We start from the raw sequence: 27,526 nt of genomic DNA, 5'->3' as shown, positions 1-27,526 counted from the left end.
TTTTTAAGAAATAATGACAAAACTTTAAATTTTTGTTAAAATCTTTATTTGTCTAAAAAGTAAGAATCCAAAACTAACTACATTTATGGTCATTAATAATGAAGCTATTCAGATTCTAGTCTTAACAAGTCTGTAGCCATTGCCTTGATGCCTTCCCAGGCTTCCTGTGCATTTGGCAATATCTGTCTCCGTGGAAGAAGAAAACCAAATTGTCCCAAGTCTTGTAGTTCAACAACATAACTATATTTGGCTCCGATTACACTAGTTACCCAGTCTCTTTCTCCACCGCTTACGGTATCTAAAAATTCCGAATGAAACAAAGTTACAAAAAATATATTACAAGGTGCGTAGTCAAATTATTCAAAAAATAAGCACCTTTTGAAGCACTTTAAGCACTCAAATAATATTTTTAAGCACTTTAAAAAAAAAAAAAATCACAATTAGGTAGGATTGGAAAGTTTTTGACAATTGACTGTTTTATCTGGTTTTAACCGTTATGTCAAAAAAAAAAAAAAAAAAAAAAAAAAAAAACCCTTTCGGCATTGATTTTGTCATAATTTTTGAATCATGTAAATCGAATGGAGTTTTAATTCGTTACGAACTTACGATACATCGAAATAGATTGTGGTTGAATTAATTGTGAAAACATTGAATAGAACAATGTGTACAATATCTTTCTGCATAATTCGTAGCGAAAATCAATTAAAGGAAAAATCTCATTTTGGAAAAGGGAAAAGTAAGCACTTTTTAAAAACACCCAATGAAAAAAATACCTTTAAGCACTTTTTAAAAACGCTACGCACCCTGTATTATGGTTAAGTAATGTGTGTTATAGGTAAAAAAAAACTCTCAAATTAAATAAGGTGTGCTGTAATTGCTGCCATTTACTTTTTAAACACCTTGTCAAATTTAAAAAATATTCATATTGAAGTCGCAAATGAATATTTAAGCCAGCAAGAAAAAAGAACGTTAGTAAATTATGAAAAATCACCATTAAGGAAAACATTAAAAACATCAAAACAGATTTCGCCAAACCAAGCACCAAAACCAGTTATTACCAGATTAAATTTGAAGATGTTTATATTGCACCTCTTATATTGATGTATATATGTTTATATCCAGACGAACGGCTAAGGGAGTTCTTACTATAGACAAAAAAAGTTTTTCTATAGTAAGAACTGCCTTTGGCATTCGTCTGGACCCGTGGCGTTGGCTATAGTAACGAGGTATTGCTATTTCAAGTAGGGATGTGGGTTCACTGTTTAGGACAGGTTCTGGCTCCGGTCTTCGGCCGGGGAATCTTTTCTTCGGTCTATTGTGTGAGCCCTAAAGTAAAGAGAAGCTAACATCCCTGAAATGGGCTATTGTTGTTTCCACAGCAGCAGACGGCCTCAGACTTTGTGTCGGGGGGAGTTCTTTCCGTAGACAAAATATAATAATTGCTTTTCATCTTTCAGTTTCTTCTGGCTATTTAACAGATTTCGTATTTTCAATCTCTCCTTTTTGTTAATCATTCATCAGAGTTTTCACAAGGTAAACATTTTGTGATTTTAAACTCTGCGTCTTACACTGGATTTTTGTCAAGGATTTTATAAATATAAAGGGTGGAAATTATTAAAAAAAAAAACTTCTAAATATTAAAAATGAATTACGTTTAACAGTTCAAAAATAAATTTTGAAGAAAATGAATATTTAGTATAGAATACAATAAATAACGTAGAAAGTAATGTATGAGCGCAAATATTAAATAGTTAGCTTCAGGTAACTATTTGTGTTTATAATATTGCTTTCTACGTTAGTTTCTACCCATCATGTTGTGTAACCCTTTGAGGCAGAATTTAATGTATATTTTTTTATACTTTTTCAATTATTTGGCATTAATTTATGTTAAAATAAGTGAAAAATATTATATTCAGCATTTTAATAATTTATGGTAATGAAATACAGCATGAAACACTGGTGTTTTATTTATTTATTTTGCATTAAAAAGTAAAATCTTCTAAACAACTCTGCCAAACAATGATTTTTCCAATTTAGTTATTTAGATCAAATAGAAAAAATTATTAATCATTTAAATCTTTAATTTACAAAATAAATTTCCGAGAAAAAAAAATTTACACTACTTTTTTTTTTGGATTTTATATTTTAATAAAAATATAATTTGGATAAATATTACCAATTTTCTAGTAATTATTAGACTTTTTTAAAGACTGCGTCAAAGGGTTAACAAGTTACATTTTTTAGCACGTAGCAGAAAGGCAAATCTTTTTACATGCAACAACAATTTCTTCAAATTTCAGATTTCAAAATTTACAAGCAGCATAAGAAAGCCTAAACTGCGAATTTAAGTTGTGATCTATTTATTTCATTTAGAGTAGATAGTAGATTAAGTAAAACGAAACTTTAGAAAAAATTGTGATTTGATAATTTATTTATTAAAGGGAAAATTTAGTTACACAGAAAAGGAAATTTATAAAAAAATAGAATTAAAAAAAATTGCATAAAATTTAAAAGATATATCTATTATAATTTAATAATATATCTTGTTATTTTTCATCCAAATAGAAAAAGTTAAAAAATTAAAATTATTTCTATTCTAAAAAGAAATCAGGTAAGAAAATAGCGGATAAAAGGATTTGGATATTAGATTCCCGTTGTTAAAAATAACTTAAATTATTGTAATTTTATGGTTATATAAATTGGTTGAAATTATCCTGGGTGACTTTTTATGCTAATTTTATACTGATTTTGATCCCCCAAAACCTTTACCTATTGTAGATTTCGTAGAGACTTGTTCTAGTGCTCACAAGCTGTCTTTGAGAGAATTTCTAGCTTATATTCATATTGTAAACCTGGTTTGTAACCTTTTGCAAAATAGATTTATCGTGATAGTTCCTGCCAAAATGTTAGCTTTTAATTGTGTGTGTTTTAATTCGAAAACCAGCTTTTAAAAAAATTATTTTCCTCAGAATGAAATAAACTTCAGTGCAAACGATTTTTAGTAATTTTCATTTTTACTCTCAATTTATTTTCCTCTATAGATAGTCACAAATGCGTGAACAGGTGTAAATACAACGGTCGAATTCGAGCACTTCCTTAATATTTTACACCTATAGAACGGGTTTCCGATGATATAGCTTTTATTTAAACCATTATGCAAGATACATACCGACATTTTTGAAGGTCATTACAAATAATAGTCTTCTAAACTTCTTTCTTTAAAATATTTAAGGAAAAAACAGGTAATCAAGTTAATAAAACATTTTTATAAATTCTCTAAAAATAACTTATAAAAAATTAAACCGGCAGCACATTTTATGTGATATTTCGTAAAATAGGGACATTTAGATTTATTTTAATAATCACATAACTATAGACTATATTTTGAAACATATTAGAACTTAGTTTTGTGTTACTAATTCTTGCAAGATTTATATAAAGTTCGAAGTGTCAGCTAAATGTTTTATTTATTTATAACTTACACATATGATAATATAAAGTATATAACTTACACATATGATTTCCCGACGATCCGACTGTGTACGTCGATCCACTCAATCTTTTAATTGCAGCAATTCCGACTTCTGCTAGTCTTTTCTATTATAAAGAAAAATTTTAAAAATAAAATTCTTTGTTTACTTTAAAATACAAAGATATTTAAATATTAGGAGGATTAGAAAACACAGCAATATAATACGTGGCCCAATTTGAATATTACGAGAAGATATAGAGCCATGCAGTAATACAGTATATTAAGCTCGAATTTCTTCATTTTAGAGCTATTCAATACACTTTTACACCTATAAAGCCACATTGTGGGCCCCCTAATTGGCCTAAATTAATTTCCTCTGGTAGGGTACACTAGTACCCTGTAATATAATACGGGGCCCAGTTTTTTTAGTATTAAATTTGAAACAGAAAAGGGGCCGTTAAAATAAATATTTCGACCATAAAAAATATCCGTATACCTGCTCCGGGTAAGTAGGTGGTAACTTTGAAGTGTATCCCCAAGGTGTCAGCCATCTTTGTGAATAGCTGTGAAAATCTACAAACATTGCTATGCGATCTTTTAGATTGCATGTCATGAAATCACTCACAGCTTTCACTTCTGGTTCAGAAAAAGGTTTTGATCCAGCATATGTATGAGAACATGGTCTTGGACTTGATCCAGTACCTATGAAAAAATAAATCATATGCAATTGTGAACGTTGTTTTCATAATCTTACTTCAGCCAATTTTAATCTTTTGGAAAAATATTTTCTCGGTTGAGTTGATTGGCTAATATTAAGTATTTATGTAAATTAATGTTTATAAACTTGTCAATATTTGTAAACCGATGAAACAAATATAAATGTAACATTTTCGGTAAATAATAGAGAACAAAAAATAAGTATTGTGATCCCGCATTTAATAAAAATTATCCAGAATAACCTATGTTCGAATGAACGTATTTTTCATGAACTGTGTATCAGTCTTACTTATTCAAAAGGATTGATCTCAAATATGTTAAGAATTAAATTATGAAATTATACACAAAAAAGTATTTGAACGAACTCTGATTAAAATTACCTTCTGACGACGGATTTGGATTATTGATAATATTGATCAAATTTTGTATTTTGTCACTCAAAATTGCTGTTTAAATTGATGAAAAATTTGTTTGTCTCAATTCAAATATACTCTGGTATTAATAAATAAAAAATTTTAAAAATTTTTTTTGGCATGGAATTATTGAAAGTTATGAGAGTTTTATAATAGTGTATAAAAAGTTAACGATTTAATACTTTAATTCCAGAAAATTTGTGAAATACTCGAAAAATAAAGTTTCTAATTTTTCATCAGCTCTCCGGACAAAACTAGCGTAGCTATGTTTTTCCAGATTGCGGCCACCCTTATTTTTTGAAGAACAAGAATCTAAATCCTTCGAATAAAAAACACCTATGTTTGCATTAATCATGCATTATGTATGGCATTAATCATGGAAATTCGCGCTTCCAGCAAATATACGATTTTAAATCTCAAATGGTACTTTATTGAATGTTAAATAGTTTGACTTACTGTTCCATTTAATATCCCAGTTTCTGTTAGCATCAACACCTACACAATGTTTAATGTTTGAATCCCGAGACCTTGTCTTCCTCCAAAGCCTATCCTGAAAATATTGCACACAGATTTTCATAATCTTAAAAATATTTAAGCCAAACTACTTATACTACAATATTAACTCATAAAAAATTTATAGCTTTAGCAATAATTCTTTGCGTATTCAAATCCACATTTCTTATAGTTTATTTAAGGGAATTAATCAGGATTTATATACAGGGTGTCTTGCAATGACTTCATTAATACGCAAGTTTAAAACCCTTATCATAAATAGGGTTAGAATCTACACACATTTGGGTTAAGTGAGGGGGAAAAAACCGCTATAAGAATATGGCAAATTATTAAGGGAAAGAAAAACATTCAAAACTATTTTTTTCTTTTCAAAAACAGTCGGTGAAATTCGATCCGACTTTTGAGTTTACGCCTACCATTGGTAAACTCCGTAGCCTTGTAATTTTGAACCTGATCCAGAAAAAAAGAAAATTCCTGGATTAAATATTGGGAGAAATTTGCATTCGTGGAGAGAACTTTTTTGATGGAATTAACCTACATTTACGTTATACGGAGAGGAAAAAAAATCACAAACCTCTTATGGCTAGTCTGACGACAAGGGGACTAACCCATGATCCGTTTACCATTAAGGATATTTTACGTCAGCACTGTGGTCGGTGCGAGCCGGGTGCGGACCAACCATTGCCCGGATTCGTACCTCATTGAAAGGCAAATTCTCTATCCTCTGAGCCATCCCGGCTCAAAACTGGTTTAACTTTTATTTTTATTTTATAACCGTTGTTGAACAGCTGACCCAATTCTGGGTTTACAACTACCAATGTTAAACTCCGTATCCTTGTTATTTTGAACTCAATCAAGAAGACAAGGGAACTCCTGGTTCAGTACTCCCAAAGGTAATGATTTGTTATGGGAACTTTGAATACTTTGTGACCCAGACAGATTTAACGTGCATTAGTCACCATTTACTCCTCGTCGTTGGGGATCGAACCCACGACCTCTTGGACAACCAGACTACCCAGGCCCCTAAACTAGTTAAATTGTGGTTCACATTTGGGGGTATTTATAATAATATTCTTTAAACTTATTTCTTCTGACAGTCAAACCGGTTTTTAAATTTTATACGCCAGCCTACCTGAATGGTGATTTGTCAGTTTTTAGTTTGTTTTTTTTCCTAGCTTAAACATTATCTTCCAATCTCTAATGTGTTTACTTCATTTTTGAAGAAGATTTTAAAAATATGTTTTAAGATAGACGGTTGCAGAACACACTCGATGGAGTATGCAAAGGAACTTTGAATTGTAAAATCCAGAATTGTGAAACATTCCACAATTGCTTTGATTAAGTGATGCAATCAATAAAAATAGAAATTCTTGATGCAGGAACGAAGCAGTTAAAAGCTCATGCTTACAATGTATTTTTTACGATAACAGCTCATTTACAGTTATAATTATTTAAACAGGAAAGAATTATATACTGCAAATATTTATAAAAATGTTGATATTAAAAACATTTTTAAAAGTTATAATTTAAGGGGGGAAGTCAATAAATTATTTCATCAGTATGAACCAAAAAAATTTTGTTTACTATTTTTTTATAAATAAATCTCCCCTGAAACAAATATTTAAAAAAATATTTGGTCCAGAGAAAAATAAGCTACTGAAGTTAGTTTGGGAAGAAAAAAAAAAGAAAAATTTTTTTTTGACAAAATTTAAGCTTTATCCCCTGTAAAGAGTTATTAAATGGAGAAAATAATTTCATTGAAATGTAACACAGAATTATCTTTACATGCCCTTGAATCATCGGGATTTTGTTTAATTTTATGTAATGGAACCGTGGTTGCTCAGGGGATAGTGTTCGGCTCCTAATGAGGTTATCCGGTTTAGATTCCTAGCGATGGCTGCGCGAAACGAATTCCGCTCCTGGCTTGCACCGACCACAGTGATGAAGTAGATATCCACAGTGGTAAACGGATCATTGGTTAGTCTCCTCTTATCGTCAGGTTAACTGTAAGAGTTTTTCTGGTTTTCATCTCCTTGTAACGCAAATGCTGTTTAGTTTCATCAAAAAGTCTTCCATGAAAGCAAAGTTCTCCCAATACTTGATCCAAGAGTTCCCTTGTCCTCTGGATTGGGTTCAAAATTACAGGATTATTAAGTCAAAGTTCTCCCAATACTTGATCCAAGAGTTCCCTTGTCCTCTGGATTGGGTTCAAAATTACAGGATTATTAAGTTTAACATTGGTAGTCGTAAACCCAAAATTGTGTCGGATGTTTCAACGACGACCATAAAATAAAATTACATCTAATTGAATATTATGTACTATTTAATTTCAAAAGAATCCAGCTGCATCTATGTTGCGACAAGCTCAAGCTTCGCGTGGTCATCTGTCCCGTACTTATATTCCTCCTGAGCTACACAAATTTTGCAATTTTATCACAAAAAAATAATATTTTAAGCTCTTTTTTTTGTTAATTTTCCTCTGCAAAGTGATTTTTTAATTATGTAATATAATTGGATACACACTTGTCAGCAGGAGTTTTTAGTTATAAAGAAAAAGTATAATCTAATAAAGGTAAGAAATTAAGAGTCCAAATAAATTCTAGACAGTTTTATTGTATATAAATGTTTTCGTATTAGAATCCAATGAACTTTGTTTCATGACTAAAATACGCATTAAAAATTAAATATGCAAAAATTCTTAAATTTTTTAAAGTTAAAAATAACTAAGCAGTTTAAATTTTTTGATAAGTTTTTTTTATCATACTTATTAGTTAACTCTTTTTCTTAACTATAGATTTCTCGGTAAAAATTGCTTTTTCTGCAATTATTTAAAGCTTGAATCTCAGGAGGTCAAAATGATAAAGAGTCACATTTTAAAAAAATACTTTTTGTGAAAACCTAAAAATCATGATCAAATATAAAACAGAAATTTAAATTAAAACTTTCCATTTAACACTTAGAAAGAGAAACGGGAGAATATACATACATAGGGTGTCTGAAAAGTACGTAAGCGATCAAAGCCCAAAAATCTGAAAATAAGTGGGTGATTTTGTATAAATGGTTTCAATGATACCAAACTTGATTCCTTATCCGATCCCTGAAGCTGGGTGGCATCCAGGGACAGGTGTCCCGTTTAAGTAGTGATGTCCATAATATTAAGATGTCCATAAATAGTTCTTTTCCTCCAAAATATAGACATGTCTATTATTTTGATTTGACAGATAATTGAAACATTTCCTTTTTAGACCCATTTTCATTTCAAGATTACAACGCCATCTGTGAACCGAAGTTTACAAATATGCAAGTCTTGTTTAGTTACTTTTTCTGGAGAATCCAAAATTGCAACAAAAAAAAAATTGGGTTTCTACTTAAGATTCTATAATTGTTAAGGTAGAAAGGTCATTGAATGAAGCGTATATTGAGAACATTTCTCATACGTATATTTAGATTTTTCAAAGTTCTTTAACAGTTTCCATAAGCTTCGAATGTAGTCAGTGCGTGCTTAAACTCCAAATGTTAATTCCTCATTTTATCATTTCAAAATTCGATAATATAAAGTAAGTCAAATTAAAATTCTAATGTTAAATTACGTTTCCTTTCACAAAAAGAATTACAAACCTTTGTTTGACAATAATAGTAGCCGTCAGGATTTAAAACCGGCAGGAAATACCAATCAAATTCTTCGACTAAATCATTTACTTCATCACACTCATCGTATAGACTAGTCAACTAAAAGGAGAAAAATGCATAAATACAAAAAATATAAGAAGTAAATAAACAAATTTCTGTATAATTCAAATTCCGATATTTTTCTATTAATTCTTTAAAGATTCCTTTTTCAGAAAAATCGAAATTTCCATAGCTTGAAAATTTCGATATTTCTCCAGAGAATGATAATATTCACAAGCGAATATTTAAATATTTGCTAAATCCTTTTAAGTACACCTGCAAATTTCATTCAGTATGTTCATTCAGTTTAAAGTGGTCCCATTTGGGTTTTAGGAATCATTAAGTTTTTTTAAACCTTTTTTTTATTATTTATTTTTGAAGATTTTGTATAATTTAAGAATGTAGTCAAGTATTAGGTAATTCGTCGACATATTGGGCATTTGTCGTCATTGATCTTAGAATACTGACTGCTAATTTTGGTCTTTCACAATTACATACAGGGTGCAGACTAAAGTCTCTTTTTAACATTCGAACATCTTCGGCTGTATTTATAAAATTAGTCCCCTTTCCCTAAGATCTTTTCGCCGCATTGATTGTGCTCTGTAGTTCATTCTTTTTCCTCCGATCTTGTATCACAACTCTAACTGCACAGTTCAAGTAGCAAAGATCCCTAGAGTTCCTTATGGCTCTTGGTATTTCCGGCAAAATTAAATTCCTAGTGCACTTTGGCATCCAAATAGAGTCTCGGTGCTGCCATCTAGTGTGGCAGAAACTAGACGTCCAAATTAACATGACCAACGGTATCTCACCCATTGTGGTGGTCCTGAAAGAATGGATACCATCTCTGGAGAACGCTCTAGGTCTGCTCATCGGCAAGATCGATTGTGCAGCTCATTGGAAATAAAATAAAAAAATTTAAAAAAAAGTAGCAAAGTAAGCGGTTGGCGCATATAGACTTTTTTTTATACCAAAATACCACTTAAATAAGCATAACCGTAGCCGAGTATTGCTAATTTGAGAATCTGTTACAAAGTGGCAATCTAAGTTTGAACAGAAGTTACGAAAACTATGATAGACCTACTTAATAGCAAGGCAGGAATAATTACGCTGAGTAATTTTATTCAATTTAATTAAAAATAAAGCTTTAGTAAAATTTTAAAACTTTTCCTTCGTTAGAGCAGAAACTTGCCTAATCTTCTGCTAAGTTGCTTGCCCAATTAGTGTGTTAGTTCAGCATTGTTAAAAAAATGAAGTTTTTTTTTTTTTTTATGCATCACATTGTGTCTGTATTATAATAAAATATTCGTTAACTCATCAAGTTTTGATGCAAGGACGTCCCTATAGAAATAAAATTAGAATAATAGAACATAATGATAGCATTCGCAGAACAAGTTTCTGAAAATACTATATAATTAGAACTGTAGAGCCAGGGTCAGTTTCATTAACGATTTTCTCAAAAAGTCAATTATGTAGATGCACATAAGTGTTGGATTCGAAAGAGTCTACTAATTTTTACATTAACTTCCTCAATCTAACATGAATAGTTGCGTGATTTTTTAGATTTTTTATTAGTTTATTTAATACTGAATTTTTAGTTGGATGATGTTTTGATTTCATTTGTATTCATTTTGAGTTTGAGCCACAACTACTTAATTTTTATAAAACGCATTAAAGGTAAAATACCGTTTTAATGAAATTTACTATTTAATGCAATTCAGGATGCTATTTAATTAAAATCAGTGAATCTAGCAACGTTTCGTATGAAGTTTTTCGGACTTTCATTTTGAAATTTCAAGAATTATTTGTTACACAATAATTTCTTTAATTTACTAGTGTATGAAATATTAAACAGTATTAAAACAAACAGACTTTTATTTAACTTGAAAAGTTTTACAAAAAAATGAAATTTTATCCCGTTATTGGGATATTTTTAATTGCAATGTTACGTTAAATTATTTTTGTTAGTGAATTTTATTGATAAAAAGACATTGATTTAGCTTATTTTCTAAAATAAATTTGATTTTTAAGACCATTTTATGTGGTGGGAAGATTGAGATTCAAAACTTCTACTTTTATAAGGTAACCGTGACAACCTTATATTTTTAATCCAGCTTTTCCCAAAAGTGATGTCAGATTTCGATAGTTTGCTTTTTTCTATCCTAAATATGAATTTTCGACCCCTAGCGTGGATATTGTTTGGAGTTTCCTTTTTGACAAGGATTTTAAACATATATTAGAAGTTTTAATCCCTATGAATTTTGTGACAAGGATTTTAAACATATATTAGAAGTTTTAATCCCTATGAATTTTGTGACAAGGATTTTAAAAATGTGTATTAGAAGTTTTAATCCCTATGAATTTTGTGACAAGGATTTTAAAAATGTGTATTAGAAGTTTTAATCCCTATGAATTTTGTGACAAGGATTTTAAAAATGTGTATTAGAAGTTTTAATCCCTATGAATTTTGTGACAAGGATTTTAAAAATGTGTATTAGAAGTTTTAATCCCTATGAATTTTGTGACAAGGATTTTAAAAATGTGTATTAGAAGTTTTAATCCCTATGAATTTTGTGACAAGGATTTTAAAAATGTGTATTAGAAGTTTTAATCCCTATGAATTTTGTGACAAGGATTTTAAAAATGTGTATTAGAAGTTTTAATCCCTATGAATTTTGTGACAAGGATTTTAAAAATGTGTATTAGAAGTTTTAATCCCTATGAATTTTGTGACAAGGATTTTAAAAATGTGTATTAGAAGTTTTAATCCCTATGAATTTTGTGACAAGGATTTTAAAAATGTGTATTAGAAGTTTTAATCCCTATGAATTTTGTGACAAGGATTTTAAAAATGTGTATTAGAAGTTTTAATCCCTATGAATTTTGTGACAAGGATTTTAAAAATGTGTATTAGAAGTTTTAATCCCTATGAATTTTGTGACAAGGATTTTAAAAATGTGTATTAGAAGTTTTAATCCCTATGAATTTTGTGACAAGGATTTTAAAAATGTGTATTAGAAGTTTTAATCCCTATGAATTTTGTGACAAGGATTTTAAAAATGTGTATTAGAAGTTTTAATCCCTATGAATTTTGTGACAAGGATTTTAAAAATGTGTATTAGAAGTTTTAATCCCTATGAATTTTGTGACAAGGATTTTAAAAATGTGTATTAGAAGTTTTAATCCCTATGAATTTTGTGACAAGGATTTTAAAAATGTGTATTAGAAGTTTTAATCCCTATGAATTTTGTGACAAGGATTTTAAAAATGTGTATTAGAAGTTTTAATCCCTATGAATTTTGTGACAAGGATTTTAAAAATGTGTATTAGAAGTTTTAATCCCTATGAATTTTGTGACAAGGATTTTAAAAATGTGTATTAGAAGTTTTAATCCCTATGAATTTTGTGACAAGGATTTTAAAAATGTGTATTAGAAGTTTTAATCCCTATGAATTTTGTGACAAGGATTTTAAAAATGTGTATTAGAAGTTTTAATCCCTATGAATTTTGTGACAAGGATTTTAAAAATGTGTATTAGAAGTTTTAATCCCTATGAATTTTGTGACAAGGATTTTAAAAATGTGTATTAGAAGTTTTAATCCCTATGAATTTTGTGACAAGGATTTTAAAAATGTGTATTAGAAGTTTTAATCCCTATGAATTTTGTGACAAGGATTTTAAAAATGTGTATTAGAAGTTTTAATCCCTATGAATTTTGTGACAAGGATTTTAAAAATGTGTATTAGAAGTTTTAATCCCTATGAATTTTGTGACAAGGATTTTAAAAATGTGTATTAGAAGTTTTAATCCCTATGAATTTTGTGACAAGGATTTTAAAAATGTGTATTAGAAGTTTTAATCCCTATGAATTTTGTGACAAGGATTTTAAAAATGTGTATTAGAAGTTTTAATCCCTATGAATTTTGTGACAAGGATTTTAAAAATGTGTATTAGAAGTTTTAATCCCTATGAATTTTGTGACAAGGATTTTAAAAATGTGTATTAGAAGTTTTAATCCCTATGAATTTTGTGACAAGGATTTTAAAAATGTGTATTAGAAGTTTTAATCCCTATGAATTTTGTGACAAGGATTTTAAAAATGTGTATTAGAAGTTTTAATCCCTATGAATTTTGTGACAAGGATTTTAAAAATGTGTATTAGAAGTTTTAATCCCTATGAATTTTGTGACAAGGATTTTAAAAATGTGTATTAGAAGTTTTAATCCCTATGAATTTTGTGACAAGGATTTTAAAAATGTGTATTAGAAGTTTTAATCCCTATGAATTTTGTGACAAGGATTTTAAAAATGCGTATTAGAAGTTTTAATCCCTATGAATTTTGTGACAAGGATTTTAAAAATGCGTATTAGAAGTTTTAATCCCTATGAATTTTGTGACAAGGATTTTAAAAATGCGTATTAGAAGTTTTAATCCCTATGAATTTTGTGACAAGGATTTTAAAAATGCGTATTAGAAGTTTTAATCCCTATGAATTTTGTGACAAGGATTTTAAAAATGCGTATTAGAAGTTTTAATCCCTATGAATTTTGTGACAAGGATTTTAAAAATGCGTATTAGAAGTTTTAATCCCTATGAATTTTGTGACAAGGATTTTAAAAATGCGTATTAGAAGTTTTAATCCCTATGAATTTTGTGACAAGGATTTTAAAAATGCGTATTAGAAGTTTTAATCCCTATGAATTTTGTGACAAGGATTTTAAAAATGCGTATTAGAAGTTTTAATCCCTATGAATTTTGTGACAAGGATTTTAAAAATGCGTATTAGAAGTTTTAATCCCTATGAATTTTGTGACAAGGATTTTAAAAATGCGTATTAGAAGTTTTAATCCCTATGAATTTTGTGACAAGGATTTTAAAAATGCGTATTAGAAGTTTTAATCCCTATGAATTTTGTGACAAGGATTTTAAAAATGCGTATTAGAAGTTTTAATCCCTATGAATTTTGTGACAAGGATTTTAAAAATGNAATAGCACTTAAAATAAAGTAATGTCTAATTAAAACCTTTTTCTTTAATTTTTTTATGCAATGTAGTGTATGTGTATATTAGAGCAAGAAAATATACTTTTCATTTATAAACTTTGATCTACTTTACTGTCTAACTTAATACTAAATATTGTCAGGCAATAAAATAAGTTTAAAAACTCAATATTGAATGAAATAAAATTATTTATTGTATTTTTCGTTAGTTGACCCAGTGTACCCCATTTGTTGACCCACTGTACCCCTTTATGGGGCACAGTGGGTCAACAAGTAGTACTCTAGAAAAATGTCTTTTTATTGTAAAAAAACATTTTGCTAAATTGTAATAAATTTAATTAGGAGAGCTAATAGATTAGAAAACATAATGCATAAGTTTGATATTCTTTTCTAAGAATATTTTTAGAATTATATTTAAATATCTTAAAATTGACCCACTGTACCCCCTTCTCCCCTATATTAGAAGTTTTAGACCTTATGAATTTGTTAAGTATTTTCTAATAGTATTGTGTTTAAAGCTTGGAAAACTAAATAATGTAAATGCATACCATGTCGGCGATGAAAGTAACAACTGCTGGTCCTATTTGTTCACGAGCATGAACTCCTCCTTGAATCCAAATAACAGGTTTTTGCTCATAACTTTCTGTAGAAACCTTAAATAATGAATAGAACGAAATCAATTAGAAACAATTATTGCTCACTATTTGCTAAAAGTCTAATTTAGTTTTACTAAAGGTTTTATTAAGCATTTTTGAAACTCATGATGTTTACTTAAAAACTAATCAGAATATTAGACAAGATTAGGATATAGGATTGCTATAACTGGAAATTTTTTTACTGAAATTATGGAAATTTCGTAGCAGTTGGAGGATATGATAGTATATGTTTATGTAATTTAACCAGACATGTGACGAAAGGGATAGGGGAATGGTAAAGTTTGAAACTTTGTAACAAAGTAGAAAAAAGTAAAAATCTTTTTTTAGAAAGTGGAGTCATTTCTATGAATGATCCTTCAGAAAGTGGTTTTCAACGTGAACTTACTTTTAGAATTTCTAAAGTTCTGCCTTCAAATGATGAACCAATATCTATTAACGATGTAATGTCTGGATAGGAAGAAGCTATATCTCCAATATACTGACATATCTAGAAATGCAAAATTAACAGAATGAAGTCACTGGCGCTAAAATTACTATGGATAACATTTAAATAAAAGCAACTAATGAACTGAAAACAATGCAAGGTTATACACCTCTTAAACTACTTTAAAAAACAAACAGCAAGTATAATTACAAAACATCAAATAAAATCATAACCATAAATGGATCCTAAAAGATTTAATTAGATTAGAATGTATGAAAACTGACTACAAAATGAAATCATCGTATGCCCGCTCGATGACGTCATGAAACTTTAGAAACAGATTGTTTATGGAAGGAAAAAATTAGAAAGTAGAGCATAATCCACTATAATCCAAGGGCTTTGGCCAAAAACTTGGGATGATCGCTTATACAAATTATGGTCCCCAACACCCGGGTATGTACGACTTTGAGGTTAACCAGACGTCACTTAAAATCACATCAATAGCTCTCATCTAATTGTATTTTATTTTGAAGGCATTTTTAAATAAAATTTAATTTTTAAATAAATTTTCAAAAACAATCAATGTCGCTCCTCCTCTCTTAGTGGGCCGCTGTAAAATTATCAAACGTTAATCTGTCCTCTGCGATAAAAATATTAGGGAGCACTGGTTTATAAGATACCAGCTTGCATCAGTTTCAAGCTTGGCCCAAGAACTTGGACCATATAAACAGGCCTTAGTGCATAAAGACCCGAAATTTCTCCTCTGAAACACGAATCTTCACTTAATTACAATTATTTTTCTGTACACAAATTCGCTATGAAAAAGAAAAACCTTTATTTTCTTATTAGAATTATTAAAACTGCCCTTCATACATTTCATGGAAACTTATTAATCAATTTACTTTTAATTTATATTTAGATGATTTCAGCCGAGCATCGAAAAAAAAGAGGGCCAATGTTTGTAAACATGGTACTTAAATATTTTTTTCTTTGCTCACTAGCACTCCATATTTTTTATAAAAATACAATAAAAAATTGTAAAAATAGCATTAAAGAACTGTGTAAAATGACGAAAACATTTTATAATATTGATTTACCTCATTAAGACTTGGATAGGTACCGTAAAACTGGTATTGAGAAGGAACATTAATTTCAGCTTTTAAATCATCTTCAATGACTCTGAAAAAATTTTTTTTACCTAAAATTAAGTAACTCCTCGAAAAATCACGTTAGTACATTTGCAATTTAAATAAAACATAATTTGAATCTAAAATGTAATTCGGTAATCTAGATATGCTTTTAAGGAATCTTTAGTTTTTCAAATAAACTGACATTTTCTCTAATCGGCAGTATTTTCGATTTGATTTTTCTGACAAAATTATCCAATACAATTCTACAATCAAAAGTTTTTAAAAAGATGGTTGAGTATTATTAATTTGTCTGAGTTTTGAGCAGCGGTGGTTCAGGGGATTGAGCGCTCACCTCCCAATGAGGTAACCAGGGTTCGAAACCCAGCGATGGTTGGTCGAGACTAATTCCTCACCCGGCTAGCACCGACCATAGTACTGACGTTAAATATCTTCAGTGAAAGACGGATCTTTGTCTCCTTGCCACCAGACTAACCGTGTGAGGTTTTCGTGGTTTTCCTCTCCATGGAATTCCATCTACGAAGGTAAATTTCTGCCAACACTTGATACAGGAGTTCCCTTGTCTTCTGTATTGGGTTCAAAAATACATTGCTTGAACACTGGTAGTCTTAAACTCAAAAGTAGGAGGGTTATTCAAAAACAGAATGAAATTTAACTGGGTTAAGATTTTTTTTCTTCGTAATTTACATTAAGAGACTTTTTCAGCATCATCGAAATCGATTTACCAGTTTAAGCAATAATAAAAGTAAATTTTAAAAAATTTGTAAGATAAACGTACTGTAACAAATAGTTTACTCAAAATTATTGCTTTAAATTTGAGAAAACTTCCTCAAAAGCTGTAAGTGCCCTTTCTCCTAATCTAATGCCTTTTTCCTTTTTAAAACAATCGAGTGCTGCCTTATAAATAAATTTGTAATGGGAACAAAATGAAAAGGAATTAAAAATTTAACTTAAAATCTAATCCTAGACCGGAGGTGATTCCGAGGTAACATACTAGTATACGTTACACGCTTTGCGAGATTTTGGTAAAATGTCGCTAACGCGGAAATGATGTACTATTAAAGCTTGTCGCCAAACGATTGGTATACCCGGGCAGTGGCATTTAAAAAACAGCGGTGTAGGGCATTGGTTCTCAACGGGGGCGATACCGCCCCCCTGGGGGCGTTGGGAGTATGCTGAGGGGCGGTGAACTTGTTTTGGGCGGTACGGGGGAGTTGGGTATGTTTTGGGCGGAAGGGGGGCGATGAGCATGTTTTGTCATTTAAATTCAATTTTAAAACAAAAAAAAGTTATTAAATTAAGACTTATTTAATAAATAAAATTAATCTAAAATTAAATTTTAAAAAAAAGTTTAAATTAATATAATAAATAAAGATTATCCGATACACCATTTGCACCATCAATAAAACGAACTTATACAACTCCTATTCTCCGATCCGTGCCAACACAGTTCAGCGCATGAGTCAGTAGTTTTTGCCTCTGGCTCATTCAAGTCATTTGGTGGAAATTGAAGTGCATGCGCTTTCAGTATGAATTTTTGATTTGACCAGTATTTCTTATGATGGTTTTCGTTAGCTTCCTTACGGTTTTCTCTCCAGTTTCGATTAGATTTCATAGTTTACTTGGCCAGGTAAGTGCGCGAATTAGTTTTTATCAAAAATTATTTATTAATTTTGAGAAATAGTTGATTTTCTTTTATGCTTTGTATTTTGCTGCCACCAACAATGTCGGTTAACAAAACGAAGTGTCATAAATACAGTGCCACGTTCTTGAAGTTAGGATTTGTTCAATCATTGTTGAACTCTCAACTACCCATGTGTTTGCTTTATAATAAAGTTTTATCTAATGAGGTACTGAAATCTTACCGTTAGCAGGAGCATTTAAAAAAAAAAACGCATAAAAACAAAATATAACAAATAAATGAAAACGCGTAAAAACAAACAAAATAAAGATTTGTCATTTTTCATGAACATCTTTTTTCATGTTTCTGAAGGCATCTTCGGTCTCAGGGTTACTAGCAACCTCATCACAAAAATGCGACGATGGTTTGATAGTTTCTTTTAATATATTAAAATTTATTGCTAAATCTGGGAAGCTTATACCATCGGAACAGAGTTGATACTGCCGGTTGTCAAGGAAGTTTTAGAAATAGTTTTACACCATTCAGCTGCATCCACTGTGATAAAAAAATATCCCATAAGCAACGATACAGTGCAGTGACGAAATGTTGAGATGGCTGAAGACGTTGAAATTTCTTTATGCAAACTTTTGATATCCAACGAACTTTCCCTTCAAGTTGATGAATCTACCTTGCCAGGTAATGTAGGCTCTACTGTAGGCATAGGTCCGGTTTGTAAAGGTAGGAAAAATTATTCAAGATATGCTTTTTGCAAGAAGCTTGATTGTAGATATCAAAGGTAAATGTATTTTTAATACTGTCAAAGACCATTTTAAAGAGAAAAACATTCCTCTTGCAAATATTATGTCTATTGCCACTGATAGGCTCCTGCAATGGGGGCCGACATCGCCCTTTTGGAAAGATAGGTAACAGATATTTTTAGCAGTTCACTGCGTGATTCACAGATAGCATTTAGTAGGAAGAAATCTTAGCGACCGTTCGCATAAATCATTGCAATATGCCATGTCTGCTGTGAACAAAATTCATAGTAATGCTCTCTACGATTGATTATTCAGACAGCTGTGTAAGAAGAACAATGAAGAATTCAATCGCTTGCTACTATACACAGAGATTCGCTGATGGTTTTCCAAAAGCTTCTGTCTCAATAGGCATTGGAATCTTTTCGACTCTATGCTTGAGTTCTTCGGTAACAGAGATGTATCTCTGAGGGGCAGATTGCTGGAATTTAAGAAATACTTTGGCAGATTCATCTGTAAAATTTAAAGGTAATAATTTACATCTTCAAGACAACAAGCTCAATTTGATCCCTACAAAATCAGTTATTTCTGCCTTCTTAAAGAAGCTAATTTTGTGGAAGCAGAATTTTGGTTGGAATGAGTTCAGCCAAGCAGGAGAAATTCGCTCTGATGATGCACAAGAATATTGTCAACACCTTGACTCTTTGCACATAGACTTTTCTGACCGTTTTAAAGATGTTTTGTTCCCTAGAAGTGCCTCAATGGGCTTATAGGTTCTGAACACTTTTGTGAATATTGAAACAGCAGAGGTTCAGATTTGGTCGAACTTTTAACTAATGAAACCTTGAAATGGTGATCATCTCATAGAATTTTTGCTTAAAGGTAACGTCAGTCGTCTCTATCCTGGACTGTAGACTACCATTAAAATTTTTTTAATTGCCATTCCTTCCTCCTAACTTGTCGGACGTGGATTCAGTGCTGTTACAGATCTTGTCACAAAAAGGAGAAATAGACTCGAAATTGTGCAGCGAGTGTACTTGCGTCTTCATCTAAAAGTATTGAACCGACTGCTAAGAAATTGATTCTGAACCATTAAGTACAATCATCCCACCAACATAGTTACTTGAATGTTTAGTTGATACTTCTTTTTACTGTTAAAAAAATATTTTGGATGCTTTTTTATTTATCTAGTTAAAAATAAATCATTTTTTAAGCATAGGTTTCTTTGTTGTATTTTTTTCTTCTTAAACGTATTTATTTTTATCATAACAAATAGACTGCGTTTACCTGCCATGAGAAAATTATCGAGTTAATGTACATTTTTTTTAAAAACAAAAACAAATTTAAAGCATAAAAAAATTGCTTAAAGATGTTGCTTCTTATAATTCAGCACACCTCCCTCCGTCCCCATGATCTAAATAACTAGATTTTCACGAAGGGGGGTGTTGAAATACTTATTGCTTCTTAAAGGGGCGGCAACGTTAAAAAGGTTGAGAATCTATGGTGTAGGGTACACCGGGCAAACGTACACCGGACAGTGGCACTGAAAGAGAAAAACTAAAACTCAATTAGTAAAAAAATAAATGTCTACCCAAATCTACAACTACAAAATTCCAAATTTTATCGCCTTCCCAAAGATAATCAATTTCACTAAATCCAACATGCAACGTAAACTCGGATTAAACCAGATCCAAGAGATACCACTCAATTCCTTTAATTCTTCGCGAAATCGAAACTTAAGAGCAAAAAGGTAGTAAGTTCAAATTTAATCATTGAAATTTAATGAAAATGATATTTCAACGTCATGTGTTTGAAAATTAAATATATGATAATGCAGTGATAACTGGTTCTGACCCTTTCCTGATATAATCGGAAAATACTTTTATTTCCAGATATTTTAGCCAAAATATTTGTTTAAGAAGCGAAAGATTACTTTCTTTTCTACAACATATTTCAATTTCTATAACACTTTTTTTTTCTTCCTCAAATGAACAGAGATGAATGTTAAAAGCTGCTACATTTACTGTTACTTCCTAGATTGAAATAAATGGTAACATGTTCTGCAATTTATTTATGCTTTAAATATAAGTAAACAGTTATTTTACGATGACCTTCTACATTGAACTTTTCTTAAAGTATAATCTAAAAAGATGTTATAATTTGAGTACTTAGGGTTCATACGCACCTGGAAAATTAAAAAGTGGTAGTAATATTAAAATAAAAAATTTTTTGTACTATGTATCTACCAGAAAATTTTCTTTTCTTTAAGTGAATACATCAAGAACCGAAGGTAGCAAAAATTAAATTGTTTTTTGATAGTGGAAGCCGATAGAAATTTTCAACTTCCTTGTAACAAAATTGATACCAGTAAGTTTTTTTCCAGGTGCGTATGAACCCTAGTACTTTCAGTACGCACAGGGTGTTACTTAAAGACCGCCCTTGATAAGTATTTTTAGAATTTTTAATAAAAGGGAAACAAAAATGCGCATACATTAAGCGTCGCAAATTTATATTCAATAGACTAAAAAACACTATCGATATTTGACCAATTATCGTAGAGAAAGGAAGATTTAATGAACTGTAAAACACGTTTCATCGGAGGTTGAAACATGAAGATGTTTCTAATAATAGTTTCCCCTCAGAAATAAACCTCCCGTTGATTATTACTCCCACCTTCCTACACTATGATTTGACATTTTTTTTCTTCTTCGGTTAAACATTAATTTGCGAACCCTAACTTTGATTTTTGATAAGAATTCGAAAAAATAGATTAAGGTCGGTCTTTACGAAACATCAAAAATTTATGAAATATGACATTTTGTAGAATGTTTAGTGATTGTAGAGAAGTACTTAAATTCGCCAAGCAAAATGAATACACGCAATGTCTTTAAGATTGACTCATGTCAAACCCATGTTTATTCTATACTGTGACTCGAAAAATTCTTCTAATTCATGTTTGCCTAAAGCACCTTTGCAATTCTGTTGAATGCCTAAGCATTCTATTCATTGACAAGGCAAAGTATGTTAATAATTCTCATAATTCATACTTAGTCTAAAAACGCATACTTTGTTTAAAATGTCCAGCATTTCATACATTGGCATTAACTTCTAACATACAAAAATGTACTTTTCAGAATAACAAAACAAAAAAAATTTAACGTAATTTAAAAAAACATACGTACTTCCCAACATCAGGCATCAGAATTTTATATGGTATTCGGAATCTATTTAAATTTTTAGTTGTGCTATTTGCAACAGATGGCGCTACCATCACATCTGCAGATTTGTTCACTGCTGTCGTTTGTAGCCAAAAGTCCAACTATAGTATAAAACACAAAGTATATATCATTAAAACAATACATTTTTCTTTTCATTTAATCCTAATTTTTACGTTTAAATATACTCTGTTAATAAGAAGTAATTTTCTGTACTAGTAAACAGAGGTACAAAAAATAATATTTACCATTTTGTACTAGGGCATTTACCACATTTTCTGTCAATGCGATCTTAGCTGTATTGGTCAAACTAGACGCGCTTTAAAATGTTGACTTAAGGAACACTATGTGTGATAAAACAGTCATGGGAACTTTACGGCTATTGAGGAACTTTTACGGCTGTTTTTTGGGTAACTAAATTTTTTTAACCCTATTGTACTTTACATAAATGTTTATCTAGTTAATGTATTAGCTGATATTTCAAAAGTTTCACATATCTTGTAGGGAAGTGTCTTTCAAATAAATTTTCAAAATAGTTTTTTTTTCTTTTTTTATTAACTATTATAGAAATAAATTTCATTCCACAAAATACTTCAAAAAATTTATGCATTTAAAAATTTACAGTAATGAAATTATACGGTGAGTAAATTCGGATTAAAAAAATTTCTATACGAAAAGTCTTACTTCAGCAATTAAATTAAAACAATGTTTTGAAATAAACCTGAAAACTTGTCATTGTATTATATATATAAAAAAAAGTAAAATGCACAATTTTACAATACAAAATACATGTTTTAATTTAAAAATATCGCAAATAATTTCTAGGAACTGGGTATATGCTGACTGGAGAAGGTTTTGCAAGTAGAGACTTTCATCAGGTAAACTGTGACTGATGTGCACTGGAGGATCTTAAGCACAAAGCAGTATTACCAAGTTTATCTATTTCTAAAATGGGGGAGAGGATATCATTCAGTTATGTACTTTACATGCCACTAGAGCTGCTCTATGAACTATTGGTGTCGGTCTGGGAAACATTCCAGATGATGATCCACAGTTATACCATCACAATTTTGATCCTCTGCATAGTTGAACGGCACACACGAATTTGAACACTTAACGGTAGAACAGTTTATCGATGACTAACACCACGTATCCTTAGTTCTTTCGCGAGCTGATCAAAGAGTTTACCCACCCGCTCACTAATCACAGGCCAGTGATACTAGACTTAGATATTTGGTAAGAACCGTGCTTATCGATCACTGTGGAACAGTTATGAAAAAATAACAGATATATAGTTATATACTATTGTAAATTAATGGAAACAGTTGGCAGACTGTTTCTTAGAGCCAAAAGTGCCGGAGAAGATATTTTAGAATATTTCAGAAACTGATAGTCAAATTTTTTTCAAATAGTTTTGTATTTGGTTTAATAAAATAGGGTAGTCTAAAAAGAATATCAAAATAGTTTTACAATTTTGTGATCAATATTAAATAGAATAATCTATAATTTTATGTATTAAGCAATTTTGGGTATTAAGCAAATTTTTTGGGAAGTTTTAAAAGAAAAAATTATAAAAGTATTTCATTATGACCGGCCTTAATACATGTTTTTAGAACTCTTCAAAAAAAGTACTGTCTCGAATTAATATTTAAACGAGGAAAAATAAACGGGAAAAAAGGCAGGAGTTAAGTTTCAACTGGCAATCAAGTTTTTACGTTTGTAAGCCAATCTTTAATAGTTTTGTCGGATTCCGATAATTTTTTCTCCGCTTAAATATTAATATAGAGCCCCATAAGTATATTCTTTGTCTTCAAGTCTTTGTATTCTTTGTCTTGACAAGAATTCTGTAAACATATATTGAGGTCAGTATAGTTATGGAACACCTTTTATTTTGATTCACGCAATTATCTCTAGATGACGAAAAAATTCTAGGGGTAAACATAACGTTAAAGCATTCTCCAAAGCCTTGGTTGCTCAGGGGATGGAAGGTTCCCCTTTTCACAATATACCCATCCGGGTTCGAATCACAGTATTGACTGCATGATAAGAATTCTGCTCCCGGCTTGCGTCGACCATAGTGCTGTGGTAAAATATCTTCAGTGATAGACTGAGCGTGGGTTAGATTTCTCTTGCAGTCGGGAATGGATAACCGTGCGTTACATCCATCGAAAAAGTTCTCACGACGGCTACGTTTGACCCAATGCTTTAGTCTCGAGTTCCATTGTCTTCTGGGTTGGATACAAAACTATACAAGGCTACGGTGTTGAACATTAATAGTCGTAAACTCAGAATTCGGTCGGCTGTTTAACATCGGTTATAAAATAGAAAGAATTCTTCAAATTTCGACCTAAAAGTAGAAACGGAATAAAAACATTGTCTTAGAGATGGTTTCAGGAAGTGTTCAATCTAGAGTGCCTTCTCTAGTTCAAACAACTCCTCTGGCAAAGCTCTGGGACAAACACCGTGTTTAAATTAAGTAGTTTAAAAAACCGCGAAATTCCCTTTAAAAGGGAATTCCCTTAATTCTACTCTAGCCTTTTGATGAGGAAGGGGATTATTTTTCTATTTCTTAAAAAAAAAAGATGAAAAAAATACTACAGAATCATTTACTAGTACCCTTTAAAAAAACAAAACTACGGGAATCTAATTATGGAAAAATTATGTTGCGTTAAACGCATTAAAGCAAAACTGAACATTTTACCCCATTTCCTGGAATTGCAGTCATGTTCAACAGATACTGAAGTTGCTGTTGATTAACAGGTGTTATTCTAATCAAGGAGTAACTGAAATATAAGATAGGGAAAAAAGTAGTAGAAATCTATTAGACTAAAGGGAACATTCTGCGATGTACAGGAAAATGTAAGTTACCATCATCATTTTATTAAATTTCTCTACTTTAAAATGTAGATAAGAATTTGACAAAATTCTTTACATTCCCCTCCCCGTGATTGCTAAGCAATGAGTTAATCTGAAAAGATTTTCCCTAGACCTCGTAGAACGTTCCCTTGCAAATAAAAATAAAATATATAAATTTTGAAATTAATGAAACATTTACATATAAAGAGTGTTCCGTGCTGACCACCTTTTTCATACTTTTTGAATTTCTTATAAAAATGTATGCAAAAATATTAAATATCAACACGAGGGATCGCAAATTGATAGTTTAGCAAAGAGAAAGTAAAGCAAAAATTTTCGAAATTTAACGAAACAGTACTGGGGAAAGCGGAACTTGTTACCCTAAAACAAAGAGACGAGATATAGTTCAATTAAAAACTACTGCAAGTTTCGTCAGGCAATCAAACACGTTTGGATGCTTTTATTCTTCCTCGCTAATAGTGCGTTAGATTTAGATAGCGTTCCTGTTTCTCCCTTGATTAAATATTAATTTGCGACCATTACTTAATTGATTACTTTTTTTTAAAATTTCATTCATAAGTCAAAATTATTAATGCAAGTTGTTTTTAAAAAAAAAAATTGGCAATCTATAATTTCTAAAACTGTCAATTAAGAGAAAATTTGCGATTTGCTTGCATGAAGAATATTTGCGAAAACTATATTCCATTTAAATAGTTATCGTGTGGAATGAAATAAGGTAATATTAACTAATTTTATTTCTTCATTTTACGTTGCTTACTGTCAGTATAAATCTACATTAAAAATTCATAAAAGTTTTAATCGCTGTTTTGTGTGATAAATTCAACGTTTACATTTTGTCTTGCAGCGCCAGAATTTAGAAATTACTAAGGAGTGTAAAAAGTGTACTGAGATTATGATGGAATAAAAAATTTAATATTCGGATAATTTATTCAAAATTTATTAAATGTTAAACTTATTGGAAAAATACCATACGGACCGCTTTACAGGTTGCAGGAAGGCAACTGCAGAGTTGAAAGTTGGCATGCTGAAAGGGTGACATTTGTTTATGACCTTAACACGAGAGTTCTTTTAGAAATTCCAATTTGTTCCAAAGTTTTGCACATTCAAGTGCTTTCTGGAAATTTACATTTTGTTAACATTTGCTTAAAGTTACATCTTGCATTATTGCACAAAATTAGTATAACTTTGAAACATGAAAGTACCAAAGTGTGTAGAAAAATGCACACGGGGTTCGATGTAATAAAAAAAAAAAATTACTATTCGATTATTTAGAGAAACTGTTCAACTTTTAATAAAAAAAAAATACATGATCGATTTATTTGTTTGCTGAAATGCAATAACAGAGTAGTTATGTTCTAAATTTTCCTTCAATATATATGTTTTGGAGAGAAAAAAAATTACAGAAAAAATGAGTAAATAAAACACATTGCATTATTTACCTTTAAATTTGTTTCATTATATTTTTAATATCAGAATTTAACAATGTGACATATTCAATCACTTTCGATTGCATAAAAGTAGAATTTTTTTTCTTAAAATTTAATAGATACTTTGCGCAAGGTTCTTAAATTGTCGATCAAGCACTCATTTTGTTTTAAAAATTTTTAAACTGTTTTAAACATAGTATCTTAAATCAGGCACAATAATGTAGAAATAATATATATGGTGTTTAGCGACAACCCCTCATAATTTATACAAAATTAAGAAGAAAAAAAAAGATCTACACATTTTCAGAAGTAAAATATTTACGCGAGAAAAATGCAAAAAAAAGTTATTAAAATCTGACGAATCCCCTATTGAAAAAGATTTAAAAATATCAAAAGCAGTTTGATAGTCTATTGAAACATGATCATATATTTACACAGCTTTTAATCATATTTATATCACATCTCAATTTTCTCAGGCAATTCAAGTTTTTTTTTATTTTTTATTTTTTTTAAATCTTGCCTTTCACGTTAATTATTAGTCAGTTTTCGATCCCCTTTTTCCCCTCTTAAATATGTTTTAAATACTTTTCAGAATAATTTTAAAAATATATGTTAAGGGTGGTCTTTCTGAACACTCTGTATGGTCCTTACTTCATAAATAATCAAAAAAGTTATTTTGAAAAAAAAAAAAGAAAAAGTAAAAAACATTTTTTTAAATTGAAACTTTTAAAACAAGGACAGTAAAGAGAAGAAAAAAACATCTAACTTACCCTCGATAACTTATTTTTCTCTGACAAACTGTGTAGCCCGTCAGGATTAAAATAATCACAAATATCTTGAAACACACTGTGATAGTCATTGTTAATTAAAATAGCAGAGAAAAAAAGATGTCAATTGCTTTAAACTAAACTTAAAACCTGGATGTTAAATTTCAATACTCGGATAGCTAGAGAGATCCAGGTATGTAGAGAATGCAGACACAAGTCAGACAATATAAATAAATTAACTAGTTAAAATGTTGTCACTTGAGTAAGCCTAAACTATTTTTATCCTTTTCAATGATCTGGATAATGTCAACCTCAGAACAACTAGGTTTAAAAACTATAATGAGCTTGAAATTTAAAGGGCTTAAGATTTAAAATGTCGATTAAAACCCGCAATTTTAAGAAACATAGAAGACCGTGACTTGGAAAATATGATAACACAGCAGAAAAATTTGCATTTATGTTCCTTGAGTATACTCTAAAAAATAATGCTAATGGTGCACACCAAATTTTCAAATTGGAGAACAAAAAGTGTTAATTCCGATCTCTGAAACCAGCTGAACTTGTTAAACTTTTCAGTGCAACTCCGGTAGTCCTACTATTTGAAGGAACCCAACTTTTATTCGAATGTAATTCTCAAGTGAAAGTTGTTTAACTTTATTATTCATATATGAATTTGTTTATTGCTTTATTTAAATTACATACATTTGCAGACTTCTTTTCTCAATTTAGGCTTTGTCAAATAGAAGAACAAATTAGAGAAGGACGTCACAAAGAACATATATCCAGGGTTAAGGCAGGATTCGAGCCCGCCACCTCCAGGCTTTGCACAGCATTTGGCGGGCGATACCGCTCGGAC

General features: G+C 30.3%; 1 protein-coding gene across 1 annotated transcript; it reads right to left on the bottom strand.

Moving 5' to 3' along the window:
- Positions 1 to 29: 29 nt before the first annotated feature.
- LOC107452475 (carboxypeptidase B) lies at positions 30 to 27,526 on the bottom strand. The gene is made up of 11 exons (XM_043047777.2): positions 26,674 to 27,526; positions 24,301 to 24,382; positions 21,567 to 21,703; positions 15,958 to 16,039; positions 14,822 to 14,923; positions 14,329 to 14,433; positions 8,734 to 8,844; positions 5,059 to 5,152; positions 3,969 to 4,174; positions 3,513 to 3,597; positions 30 to 298 (listed from the first exon to the last, which is right to left on the bottom strand). Exons 1-11 carry the CDS (start codon positions 26,760 to 26,762, stop codon positions 105 to 107), a joined length of 1,287 nt encoding a protein of 428 aa, XP_042903711.1. The 5' UTR covers positions 26,763 to 27,526; the 3' UTR covers positions 30 to 104.

This window comes from Parasteatoda tepidariorum, chromosome 6 (assembly GCF_043381705.1).
Source record: "Parasteatoda tepidariorum isolate YZ-2023 chromosome 6, CAS_Ptep_4.0, whole genome shotgun sequence".
Taxonomy (NCBI): Eukaryota; Metazoa; Arthropoda; class Arachnida; order Araneae; family Theridiidae; genus Parasteatoda; species Parasteatoda tepidariorum.
This window is presented reverse-complemented; position numbering and strand designations above follow the sequence as displayed.

Excerpts from the sequence above, each read along its gene's own strand:
- LOC107452475 (XM_043047777.2), bottom strand. The coding sequence starts at position 26,762 with ATGACTATCACAGTGTGTTTCAAGATATTTGTGATTATTTTAATCCTG. Across the intron at positions 14,924-15,957 it reads CCTATCCAAGTCTTAATGAG|ATATGTCAGTATATTGGAGA; the intron begins GTAAATCAATAT and ends TTGCATTTCTAG. Across the intron at positions 8,845-14,328 it reads TTACTTTCATCGCCGACATG|TTGACTAGTCTATACGATGA; the intron begins GTATGCATTTAC and ends TTCTCCTTTTAG.